The 13,819-nt window shown below is 42.5% G+C and overlaps 1 protein-coding gene across 4 annotated transcripts in view; it reads right to left on the minus strand.

Annotated features, from left to right (window-relative positions):
- Window positions 1-1,295: 1,295 nt before the first annotated feature.
- The window catches only part of TAPBPL (TAP binding protein like), a 49,265-nt gene continuing 36,741 nt past the window's right edge, over window positions 1,296-13,819 (minus strand). For 2 of the 4 annotated variants that reach the window (XM_085619798.1, XM_085619800.1), the window contains 2 exons: window positions 12,375-12,409; window positions 1,296-2,631 (listed from right to left, as the gene is read on the minus strand). In XM_085619798.1, coding sequence (XP_085475924.1) covers window positions 2,581-2,631; window positions 12,375-12,409 — 86 coding nt within the window. In that variant the 3' untranslated portion in view covers window positions 1,296-2,580. Of the gene's footprint in view, window positions 2,632-9,659; window positions 12,227-12,374; window positions 12,410-13,819 lie in introns of those variants that run through there. The other 2 variants (XM_085619799.1, XM_085619801.1) reach the window with 2 other exon arrangements.

Here is a 13,819-nt window from a genome sequence, read left to right on the forward strand (position 1 = left end):
TGGGCTTTTGGACGATGCTGAGATGGAGACACCTATTCATGAAAACCAATAGGCTTTGGGGGGGAGGGGAGTGCTGGCGGGAGGGGCGTAAAAATTATGTGTATGTCTGGTGATTGTCAATATCATGTTTGATAAAATGTCAATAAAACGTATTATAAAAACAAAATGCATGACCAATAATATGGTTTGATCACATTTCTGTCCATCAAACACTAACAATCTCTGGGATAGTGAAAGTACAATAGATACTAAAGCACACAGAAGAGATTAAGGGTTTCCTTTTATCCTTTTGGACACCTGCAAAAGCTTCAGCAACTTCTGTGAATCTCATTATAAATACTGGTGCTTCATCTGGTGACACCTTCCTTGATGTTATTTTATATCTGGGCTTGTTGAATCTAAAAAGCCCTACCAGACATTATCTTTACTCATTTAGAAGTATACAGAACCATATAAAAATCACAGGATCTTGTACTCTACCTACGCAGAAAGGCCTACAGTCCTAATGTAATCCCTCTCTTTCTTGTTCTCTTGGTTTTCCAGCTCTGTGGTCCATTTGGCATGCACACTGAAATGAATTTCAGTTCTGTGATATTGTCCTCCAACACTTTGGTAATTTCATTTGGGTGAATGGACTCAGGATGACCTGTGGTCTTGCTTCATTAGCGATACCAAAGGGGATGATGGACGGAGCGTTAGAGCAAATCAAACACTCACCCCCAGTCAACTGATCGGGGTTTAATCCATCATCATTCTTTAGCTCACTCCACCACCCCAGTTCAGACATGGCCATATGCAAATCAGTCTGACCCTGTGCTTCATGGGAACAGTCCAGCCCGAATTGCCAAGCCATATCTTCCCTGGACCGGAAACAAGCATCCTGGGACCGGTTTCGGGTTCATAACCCTCGTCAGCCAGGCTATCTTGAATCCAGTGGCAAAGTGAGCAAGGGACCCACGTCTGGGCATACCCTGCCAACTTAGGGCGAACAAAGCTATACCAAAGGGGATGATGGACGGAGCGTTAGAGCAAATCAAACACTCACCCCCAGTCAACCCTTTGGTATTGCTTCATTAAGCAGGTGACCTCATGTTTGTTTAATTATTCACTTATTTTCTTAAGGCTTGATGTGGGGGAATGATTCCGTTTAATGGCAGGCTGACGTAAACTACGCACTCTGTTAGGTTTGGTATATCAAATTTTAACATGCGCTTAATTCTGACAGGCTAGAAGGAAGTTCCCAACTCATCCACAGGATAAGAAATGCGACTCAATGACCAACAATATAAATGTTGTACAGGTTGCAAAGGTGCTTTTATTATGTATTTTTATTACATCGAATTCAATGTCAGAGACACCGATCTGTTCACAGTTTTCTATATATATCTTCTGACAAATTAATAAAATACAAACTTTCAGGTTGAAAAATGAAACCGAGAACAACCATTAACATGTGTAGGCCTTTAGTGCTTTGTAATCTCTCATCTGTTCATCGGCGTATGAAAAGACACCAGAAACCAAAAGTTCATAGAGTAAAACCTATTCTCTTTCAGCACCCTACGGTCAAGTGACCAAAATATATTCATTGAACAAGGCTCTGTACATATCAAAAATGAGCTTGTCTTGAATGTGTATTTCAAAAGGTTCCACTTATACTTCTACACTGAAATATACAAGCTGAAACCAAATGCCACTGTCCATTGTTGTGCAGCACAGTGGATTGACCAATGGCCACCAGTAACACAGGAGTTACTTCCACTCCCCTCATGACTTGCAACAAAGTGATGGAAGAAATGCTTGAATTATTCCCAGCCATGCCCTGTAAATCACTTCCTGTTTTGCCTTCAATGTCCCAGAATAATGCTTTAACTCCTGCAGCAGCATCACAAATGCAATTTATTTTCCAATTTTTGTTCATAGTCAACCTGAAAGCCATTATTCAACCCTCAATTAAGCATAATTTTTTTAATTTAAATACAAAATCTGCATGTCTACGACATAGACCAATAAAAATTAAAAGCATCTTCCCTTACACAACTTATTTTTCTTGAAATACCCTTTTTCTCCTGATATTAAACACACACCTCATTCACGCTGACAAGAGCCCCCATGAAGCCAGTTAGCAAAATTCTATTGCGTGGACAAGACACGGTGAATATAACAGAAGGTGTTGTGAGGTACAGATAAGCACAGGGGTAGAGATAAGCACAGAGGGGGGGGGGGTTGTGAAGGAGTAAGAAGGAGCTCTGGCAACTGAAGGCAAGATTTGGAAAATGCAGAGAATGAGTCCAGTGCTCAGTGTGCTGCTAGACTCACTGATGAGGCCCAAAAGGGGGAAAACCAGTCCAGGATTACTTTCATTCATGCCTGAAGGGGGCAGGTCAGTCTTGACTGTTCCTATAAGAACAGGACCAAGAGTAATTTGTATATGGCTGGTCTCTTTTCAGAGTGGCACAGAGGGATGCAGTTACATTGATTGCCAGTGAGTGAGATTAATTCAAACATTCCTTCCATTTCTTGGTTGCTTGGTCCAGTCGTTGTCCTAAGCATGACGGATATAGTCAGACGTCGGCCCAGGGCTCACTGTGCAACAGGGCCCATGCTGCACTTCACAAATATGGCCCTAGTAAGCTAAAGAGAAAACACAATTAAACTTCCAAGCCATTTCAGTGCAGTTGATTTTTAAATTTCTTTCGAAATTAGACCTACTAAATCACAGAAAATTTAAATGCCCCAAGTTTGAGGCATGTGTCAATGTGTCACTGGTGGAACAGTCTACACCACTAGAACAAATGTGCCATCTTTATCAGTAGGCACAGTTACACCACTAGGGACTGGGCAGCTGGACAGTCGATTCTAAAATGACTATCTGCATTTTCCTACTGTCCACATTCCTCACCACTTACCCAGACTCACTACATCCTGTTCGGTACTGAAATAAAGTTAAGACTGAAAAAGAGAGTTCCTTAAAGTAAAAGTTTATGTACAGCAAAAAAAAAGAAATAATATAACAACTCTGACCCCTAGTGCAAGAGAAAAGACCCATGTTGCTCTAATCAGCCAGACTAAATCACAGCTGCACACATCTAAGCATCAGTAATAGGTCCCACTACAAGATTCTTCAGCTAGACAGATCTCATTTTGCAGCAAACCAAAACACCATGTTCCACTTCTAGCTTCCTTCCTGGAAGAACATCCTTACTAGAAGGCGCCCTGCATCACTCAAGCCTCGACATGCTCCACACATCTCCCAACTCCACCACCATTACATCCCTTTGACACCCATTATTTTAAAAGGAGCCAAAAGTCCAGGTGATCCTTTCCTAGCCAACATTGGTTTCTTTACCAACAGCGTGCCACCCACATTGCACACTTGATTCTTCACCCAGTGGCTTCTGTCAAACCAACCCTTGTATTTGCCATGATGTTGTTTAATTTTCTCAAATGACACACTGTTCAGTGCAGCCGTATTTCTTACACACCTCAACCACATGGGTTTTAATTTCGACCGAAACGTATTATGCATCCTCTTTGATAGACAGATGGTGACCACCAGTCACTATTCGCTGTGGTCCAGCGTGCCCAAAGTGTTGTAACTTTTACTTCAAGGGCTTTCTAACTTCATTGCTCTCAGAACACAACTCCCCAGTAACCTATTCATACCCTCAGCCAACCATTGGTTTTCAGAGCGTACAGGTCAGTCTCGTGGTGAACACTGCAAAAACTAAAAAAGGATTCCCTGCATTGCAGCAGGGATGAACTGAACACAGTTGTCAGTAAACAACACTTTGTGCACACCGTCAGAAGCAAACTCATACCTCAAATATTCAAGAACAGTGCCAGTGGCGATGCAACTTACATATCTATTGGTGACCAACATAGTGGTCTAATCCACCTGCAGCATCATGTCAAAACAAATTAAAAGGGACCCATGATAGCCAAACCCAGTTTGGACTCCACTTCTTTGGAGACATCAAAAGGTGACTAAGGAGTCTCCTTTATTACCCTACACTTATCCCTCCTTGCATGCCTGCTGCATCATGTAACACCGTACTCCACCATGCGATCACGTTGAGCCACCAATACCTCTCTCAGACTTAGGCCTTAGTCCGATTCATTTCCAAATGGCGTTCATGGGAAAGATTTACAATTATTTTCCCTCATACCAACTGGAGAGATCAATCTATCTCCTCTGAAGTATTCACCTCCAAATAAACCTAACTCATCCCTCATATTCCAAAATTCCTTATCTAAATCAGATAACGCAATACAATTAGGTCAGACCTTCACCATCTTGTTTCTAATCCCCACCAAGATATTATCTGCTCCTCTTTCTGTGGCATCCTCCCACTCGATTTTCTCTACTGAATTCAGACACACCCTGTGAATACAGTTATCCTGGGGCTTAGACACACCCTATGAATAGAGATGTCCTGGGTCTTAGTAAACACATCATTTACTGGAAGCCTACACAAACAATCAGCAGCCTTGTTGTTCAAACCCTGCAAATACTCTACTATGAATCTGTAATCACTAACACCTTTCCATACACTTACATGTAACACCTTAACTCCAACAAAGTGTACAGCCCAATCGAAGAATTTGAAGTGACTGATCACCCAATAGGAAGCAAGCGCTTCTCCCTAAATCATAGAGTAGTTGGAATCACCTCCCAAAGGAATAGGTGGCAAATGCCACGACTCTTTCCTCACAGTCTGCTATACGAGTAAGCACAACGCCTAATCCATGCAAACTAGTGTCCAAATTCAAAAACTGTCCTCTAGTGTATATCAAAGTGGACATTCTACCAATTTCTTACTTGATTAATTTGAAATCATTCTGGCACTGAAAATTGTCACCACTATCATAGGATGTGCAATTTATGCAAAGTTCTGAAAAATGTTGGAATAGTACTCCACTAACCCAAGAAATCAGCCTTGCTGGTCTTTATCAATTGCAACAGGTGCATTGATTATGGACTCTAACAAATCCATTTTTGGTTAATACCTTCAGCAGAAATTGTGTGATAAGTGACTATCTACACAAAACCAGTCTTCGCTAATCTCTCAGGACCTCAATCAAAACTCTATTGTGGTCTCCCCTATCACTGCCATGTACTAAAATAACATCCAGGAAGAATATCACCTGATCTATGCTCGCCAGAGCACTTTTCATGACCCGCTCCAGAAATATGCAACCACAAATGCCAAGCCAAAAGGCATCCTAACAAAACGATAAGCCCCAGAGCTTATAGAAATGAGATAAGATGTCTACATCCTTCCAGCAACTGTATTCGAGGATATGCAAATGATAAGCCCATCACTCTGAAAAGTTGTGTACCCTCAACATCGGTAATTCTTCCACTAGGTTTGGTAACGGATGCCCGTCTACCCACAAATTAGGATTCAGTTCAGAAAAATGTCCAAATATTCTCCACCAGACCACCAATCATAGGGCGATAACGCTACAGGCGTAAACCACTGAAAAGGCTTTAATCTTCTCCAACATATATGATTCTGGTGTTAAAAGGCCAAGCATTATACTGGGAGCTTTCCTTACATTGTGGACCACAAGTTTTCTCCCACTTTGTGGTTACGTTATGTGATAGAGATTTATACAGCACGCAGCTACTCCAAAGAGTGTGCTGGCGCTAAACAGACATAACGTCAGCTACAGCTAAGACCTACGCAGATTTTTTTCTTAGAGGCAGAGGGATCCCACGTAGTGCATAACTCCCTAGGGAGATTGTTCCATGTGACCGGCCCCAAATAAGAAAAGGATCTGCCGCCCGCTCTAAGCCGACAGATTCTTGGGGCTCTAGCCAAGTGTTCAGAAGAAGAGCCTAGAGTTCTGGCAGCGACATAGTCATGGATCCTCTCCCTCAAGTAGCCGGCCCCAAAGCCTTGCAGGGCTTTTTGTACCAGAACCATAGCTTTAAATAATGTCCTTTTTTATTGGAAGCCAGTGGAGGGCCTCCAGATGGGAATACATATGTGTTCTCAGAGGGAGATTCAGAAGCAACTGGGCTGCCGAGTTCTGAACCACCTGAAGTCTACCTAGGACATGGACAAACTTTTTGTCAGGGCCAAAATTACAGTGTGGTTTGTGGCCAAAGGCCGCTCCAGTAGAGGTCAGAGGGGAGGGGGAGGGGTAGGGGGTGGGGGGGGGGGGGGGGGCCAGAGTAAAAAAAAAAGATCAAACCTTTTTCAAAACATTAGACAATGCAACTATGCTGGATTTCAAAAGCAGATGCAACTACAAAGAGCACATTTTGACAATACATTTTTATTAGCAGACAATAGCAATCTTAAGAGGCATTGAATAGCTTCATACACACTTTGACTACAATTCCATCACAGTCTCTCTCTCTCTCTGTCAGTCAGTATCTCGCTCTTTCTCTCTCTCTCAGCCAGTCAGTCTCTCCGTCAGTCAGTCTCACTCTCTCTCTCTCTCTCTCTCTCTCAGCCAGTCAGTCTCTCCGTCAGTCAGTCTCGCTCTCTCTCTCTCTCTCTCTGTCAGTCAGTCTCTCTCCGTCAGTCAGACAGTCTCTCTCTCTCTCTCTCAGCCAGTCAGTCTCTTTCAGTCAGGCTATCTCTGTCAGTCTCAGTCAGTCTCTCGCTATCCCTGTCAGTCAGACTCTCTCTCTCTATCCCTGTCTGTCAGTCAGTCTCTCTCTTAGTCAGTGTCTCCGTCAGTCTCTCTCTCTGTCTCTCTCAGTCCGTCTCTCAGTCAGTCAGTCTCTCTCGGAGTCAGTCAGTCTCTCTCCCTCAGTCAGTCAGTCACTCTCTCTCTCGCTCAGTCTCTCTCTCTTTAAATAGCAGTATTTCTCTACTATAAACAGACACGCAATAAAAATAGATTTTTAGATTGAACTACGGCGATATATACATATAACTGACACAGATCGCTTGGTTACAGGGCTTTAAGTGGGATGAAAAACCTGGTGGTTCTCTCAAAGGGCCATGACCGATAATAAGGAGATGGCTTAAAAACATGTAAACAAAAATCTGTGCTTAGCATTGTGTGCCACCCTACTGATATTCTGCTGTTTGTCATTAGATCCAGATATATCAGATACAACCAGTAACATTATACCTGCAACAAGTCAGGACTATTGGCTTTGCCAATGGTTGTTAGTAGCAGAAGATAAATAAGCAACAACTATGACTTTGTTGTATATAAATTATAATATTGAAAATGCTTCAGTTCTGAAAAGATGAGACTGTGAAAGAACTAAAACCAGTCTATTTGAAATTACATCAAAATCCTTGAGCAATGATGCTGCTACTGATATGAGATTTTTTTTGTTCACCCTGAGGGCGAAAATGGAGACCCCGATAGTTAGTTGTATAAGATAAATAAGCAACAACTATGGCTATTTTGTATGTAATGTATACAATTGAAAATGCTTCAGTTCTGAAATGATGAAACTGTGAAAGAACTAAAACCAGCCTATTTGGAATTACATCAAAGGCTTTGTGCTGCTGTTGAGTTGAGATTTTTATCTAAGGGCGAAAATAGAGACCCAAGTGGTTGTTAGTTGCATAAGATAAATAAGCAAAAACTATGGCTTTGGTTTATATAATATTGAAAATGCTTCAGGTCTGAAATTATGAGACTGAAAAAATGAAAACAGTCGATTTGAACTGACAAAGGCTTTCTGAGCAGTAGTGCTGCTGCCGAGTTGATATATTTCTTTCTCACCCTGAAGGCAAAAGTGGAGCCCTCGATAGATACCTTTCTCAGCACCTGCTTTGAAGCACCTGGCCCACTAAAAGCCCTGCCTGTTATCTCGGGGTGAACAAACTCGGATAAAAAGTAAATTTCAGCAGATTATTAACTCACAATTGGTCACAGAATGCGGCAACGCCAAGATGGGCAAGGTTTCTTCAGCATTCGAAGCGTCCCAAACCAAGAACCAACCAGGGCCTGTATCTGTGGTTGGAAGGAAAGGGCACTATAAACTTTGAGGCATAAGTTCCTTATTGAGCTCCGATGAGTGCCTGGAAGCGGTGCTTCTTTCGGCCAGAAAGATCTCCATATGTTAGGGGAAGATGAACCGAAGATCATCATCTCGGTCTTATCCGGTTTGCATTTTAGCTGATTAATTGCCAACCACTGGAAGACCTTAGAGAGGCAGTTTTCAATAGCCTCCCCAGCAAACTCGTTTCCCTTTCCACAGGAGAAGAGAAGCGGAGTGTCATCTCCATAAGAAATCGCTTTAGCTCCCAAAGATTACACCAATACCACCAAACATTAAACAGAGTAGGGCTTAAAGCTGAGCCCTGAGGTACACTAACCGTAAGTTAGCGCCCTTTGGAAATAAAGGAGGCATCCAAACCTCTTGGCTTCTGCCGTCCAGAAAAGAAGTAAGCCAGTTCAGAACAGTATTCTTAATCCCAATTGCCTGGAGGCGATCGAGCAGCCTTCGATGAGGAACAGTATCAAAGGCCACCGATAAGTCCAGCATGATCAAGATGGCCTTGCATCCTATGTCCAGGGCATCTCTTACATAATTCACAACTTCTAAAAGTGCAGTTTCCGTAGTGAGGTGAAGCCTAAAATCTGACTGACTGGGTTGTTGGAGATTGTTTTCCTCCAGAAAATTGTTTATCCAATATTTTAGAAGAAGCAGGGAGAAGAGAGATGGGTCTATAATTGGCCGGCGATTTAGGATCAGCTGTGGGTTTTTTTAAGTAAGGGCATGACTTTTGACCTTTTGCAGTGGGCCGGAACCTTGCCAGATTGTAGAGAGGTGCTTCATACTCTGTTTACAATCTGGTTAATAACCTGGGCTACCTTAGCCAACATTGCAGGAGGGCATGGGTCGGAAGGGGAACCCGACTTCAGACTCTTAATAGCAGCCAAAGAATCGTCTAGAGGCAAAGAGTATAAATTAGCAAAGGTTGGACTCCCCTTGGTAGAAGTAGAATCCTTTGTCTCAGAGTGGATTATTACAGATTGGACAAGCACAATCTCTCGCAAAATCACGTGGGTTATTAGATAATAGTAAGATACTTATTAAATATTTAGCCCTAATTTCACTCATTCCTCCCGTTGCTCTTTTTTCTAGTTCAGTACTCAATGTCTTTGATTTGTCTTTCCCCACAGTACTAGTCTCAGTCACCCACTCAATTCTGTTTCCACATTACTAAAACGCTGTCAAAATCATTAATCTCGTCCACCCTACCTTGTACAATGGCAATAACTCCCTTTAGCTTTTGAATTGAAAGAGTCAATCAGATCCCAACATTCACATGTTCTAGCCAGATTTTATAAACACGCAACATAGTTTTCTACACTTTGTTTTCTTCTGCTGGCTTACACCAAGTTTGTTTCTTATTAAGACTACATTTACACGTGTTCCAAAATGTTTTTCTAACATTATCACAGGGGACATTTCATTAATGTCCCTTGGTTTACCCTCACCATTTTGTCAAGACTCTCATAAATGTTCCTCGATTTGATGCCAACATTGTGGGGAAATGTTTACTATCTATAGCTATCAAGTAGGGGTTGGATAGTTTTTTCCAATGCTTCCAAGAAAGATGCGTCTCTCCCGCTTCTGAGAGAAATATTTGTGGCGGGGACATGTTGGCCGCAGCGTTTTAACTACCCGCATTTTAGAAAATAGAACAAAATGACAAAGCAAACTAATATAAATAACACAAAAAATTAACACAAGAATTTAAAATAACTAACTAATATGACTTCATACATAGTGCTTACACAGGTTTCAGAGTACATTACTCTCAGTAGAACTGTTCTAGAATGTGTCCACACAACTCTGCTAAATGCTGTATCATCAGGTAATCCTGAATTTAGCCCGTGCCGTCAACAGAATTAATCCTCAGAGAAATTGTCCGCGAAATCAAGCATAAAGATGTTGGTCACCCTTGACTCCTTTCCACGTGCGCAGGTTTTGTCTTGTATTTTTTATCCTGTAGCTGGAAAGCTCCACTAGACACTAATGTTCTGACTTCTGTTGCAAGGTCTGCAATGTAGTTCCTGTTTTGTCACTGGATGAGCTTGTGTTACACTTTGGTACTTCCCGAACTGCCCATCCAAGGTAGCACTAACATGACTTCACACTAGTGTCACTTAACAGCGTGCATAAGGTGAAGTGAGAAGAAAGGTTTGTTGTAGATGTACTAGTGTGGAAGCGCTCCTTATAGGTGCAGGTGACCTACCACAGCGTCACACTCCACACAGCTTAACAGCCTCCCGAGTTGGTGTCGCTGGAGACGTGCAAGATTAGTGCAGTTACAACTATGTTATTTACCCCCAGCTTATGGGTACCTTAAGTTGGAAACGCCAAATACAAAACTGAACAGTACCTTTTTTCACCGTACGGTGCCTTACTCTGATGAATGAAATAAGCCCGATATTAGATCACGTTGCACCAACAGGAAAATGCAGGGGTTTGTGGTGAAGCCTGCCTCCTACACAGGTCGTCCCCGTTGCCATGTCTTGCAGGTAACACTTCACTGAAGAAAAAATCTACACTACTGGAATTAATGTACCATCATTATTAGTAGCATTGGTTATTCCACCAAGTGCCTGGCAACTGGAGAGCCACTCTTCAACTGACCCTTCATGTTCTTCCCAACTTACTACATCTCCGGTGACATCACCAGATTTCACCTTACTGGCCCAGTCTCAGTGATGACCACAAACATTGGAAACCAAACACCTTCAGCCATACACCCCTTCTTTGTCTGAGTCAAGACTTAGTGTTGCATTATGAGTTTGGTGGTGCGGGAGAGGGACTGCCCTACTCCCACACCGCCAAACCCATGATTGAACCGCCCGCCAGATTAGGAGTTTTCTACTGTCTGGCGGGCAGTTCTCTGGTGTTCCCACGGCAGTGCCTATGAAATGGGCACTTCAATGGGAACGTCAAAATCAGTACCTGCAAGGCATGGACTGCAGCAATCCATGCTGTGCAGGTACTGGGGTGCATGCATACGGGGGCAGAATATGTGCCCCCCTGCATGCACCCCATGACCCTGAGGCAACAGAGGGTGCTGTAGGGCCCTCTTTGTTTCCTCTCAGCCACGGTTTTAATGGCGGGCTCACCGCCATGAAAACTGTGGCGGAGAGGAAACTTGTGATTTGCTTGATGCGACCACGGTGGTCTTGCCAAGCATATTGTGACCGCAAGCCCACCGTGCCACCGCCAAGGATCTCTGATCCCTGGGAGTTGCTGTGGCCCCAAGGTGGCCCAACCGCCCTGGTCATAATAGGGAGGTCTGAAGACCACCACCGCAGCACCCCCGCAAGTCTGGCGGTCCATAGTCGGCCAGACTCCTAATGAGGCCCTTAAACACTAAAGTACACATCTAACAGAAGCAAATACTCACAACCTTCCTTAAACATTTACCATAAAGACTCAAGCACAGAGACATTCTGTACAATGAACAAACAGCATCAAACCGTAGTACCAGAGAGTACCAGAGTATCACTGGGATACTCTTCTGTAGGAATATTGCTTAAACTAAACAACTTTTCCCATGAAAACTTAACAGTTTAGTCCAACCACTTAGTTCTTTACCTGCGTCCACTCGTCCCTTCCTCATCTCCAGTGTTACAAAAAAGAATGAGTGCACACAGGAAAGATCTACCTCTGGAGGCCGCATGTACAAATGTTGAAATATTTTCTATCATGTAGATCCCTACAGCAGCTAATCAGGTATATGAGTCAGTGCCCCATATGTTCTGAATGGAAGCCACAAAATCCTGGGGATCCACATGACATCACACAGGGAACCATAACAAGAGATCACATCATGGCTAGGAAGGGGAAACATCATTAACAATGGTTTCTTTCTTTGATTCTCCAGTGTCAATTCTCTTTAGTCCTTTCTTGAATCAGAGACAAATCTGTTATCCTGGGATAAGAACACATGAGTGTTAATGTCCCGTTGATTAACAAGATAGGTTTGGGCATCAATGGTTAACATCCATGTATTTTTTCCAAAAGTCCGGTGAAGAGGCATGAAAAATGTCCAGAAACAAAACTGCAGACATTAAAGGTACGGGAAGACGGAGAGGACTTCATGTTTCCGAAGCATTTACTAGTTTTTAAAGCCAGCAGTAATGAATACAACTGAGAAGGTTGTTGCACTTTAGGTTTCTACTTGCAGCTTCACGTCTGCACCATCTAAAGATCTCCAGCAGGAACAGCTCTATTGTAACTTCTCTACTTGTTTTAATTTAATTTTAGCTGGAATGGATAGAGAGAAAAAGGATCACTGAGGTATGACTACACCTCCCATTCACATTCTGGACTCTCATTTAACATCAGTTGCTCTTCACTCTCCCCTGCATACCCCAGATTAGCCCATACCCTCAGTAAAGCAAGCTTGCATTACCTTCTGCCCTTCGGCGTCGCTCGCTCTTGCGCGGTCTGTAACAAAAACAAAACAATCATTAGGGAAAGTAGCATTCAATCCAGACTGCAACACAGTGAAACACGACTTCAAGCTCAAAGGTTGGGAAACGATAGAGCACAGCTAATGATCAAATTCACAAAGGGCAAAACTTCTGTTGAGTTTCAGGAAAATATGATGGTGGTTTGTATATTTCTATACTTTTAGAAGGAACTATGGACCTTTAAAGGCCTCCAAGTGCTTTGACCTAGAAGGCAGAAAAGACTGTACATTACCCAAACAAGACTGTCCTTTGCAGTTTTTGGAACCCACAAAAATGTACCTCCTAATGCCTTTCCTCTAAGTTACAGTTACATTACTTTGCTTCTGTTGAACAATCCCCTCATACTCTCTATAACATATACTCTAAACAGGCTATAGAAAAGCTATAGAAGTATCTTGGTACATTGGACCATGAAGCCTTAAGACAATGCTACAACTTTAAATTGGATTCTTTTTTTACTCCACCAGCAGCAAGCAAAGGCAGAGCAATGCTATGGATCTGAGCGCTTTCTTGAAGGCGTCACAATTCTAACGGCCATGTTTTGAATTCAAATTCATTGGACAACGTAGGTGGCTCACACCTGACTGAGCGCAGTTTCTGCTGCATTTGACAAGTCTTTGGCTCAACGATGATAGGGCCCTAAACTTAAACTTACCATAAACTTACAAAAAATAAGGGCAGCTCTAGTACAGGACAGTGTTTCAGATACTATTAACAAAATAGGGCTAATCCAGGATAATGATGACTTTTTCATCTAACTCACAAAATGTGGATGTATTAAGGAAAGAGAAAGGTTTTTAATTTGTGGGTCAGAACCATAGAACATTTTTAAATTATGTGAAGAAAAGTACCTGCCTGCAAACTATCAATGTAAAGAAAATACCAAATTTAGGAGATTTAGAACCAAACTCAAAATCTTTTAGCTTTCACAGACAATTCAAGTGCAAACAGAGGCTTAGTAGCAATTGTGCTTGTGCCATAAATTAAAGCTGTATATGCATAAAGTGTCCTGGATAGTGTTAAATACAACCTTAGATCATTGGAAGTTTAAAATGCGGTTTTCAAGTTTATATATTTACTGTTATATTTTATATGTTTGAGGTTGGAGTGTTGGCATGTCAGGATTGCTAATTAAAGTCTTAATGGTTTTGTGTCCGATATTCTTTTGCTTTTTCTAATTCACCCCATCCTAGCGGACTGTTGGTGTCTGTAGCGTCACATGCAAAGTTGCAATCTGAGGTCCCCAACCTGTAAAGCTACAACGTGGTGTAGCTCTAGGAGTTTTGCAAGGAGAGGGGGCTGCCCGCCAAAAGGAGCACTAAGAAGGCAGAAGGCTTTGTGAGCATGGGTGTAGACCCACCAGTTGCCAGTCAGCACAGAAAAC

The sequence above is a fragment of the Triturus cristatus genome, chromosome 7 (assembly GCF_964204655.1).
Source record: "Triturus cristatus chromosome 7, aTriCri1.1, whole genome shotgun sequence".
In the NCBI taxonomy this organism is placed as follows: Eukaryota; Metazoa; Chordata; class Amphibia; order Caudata; family Salamandridae; genus Triturus; species Triturus cristatus.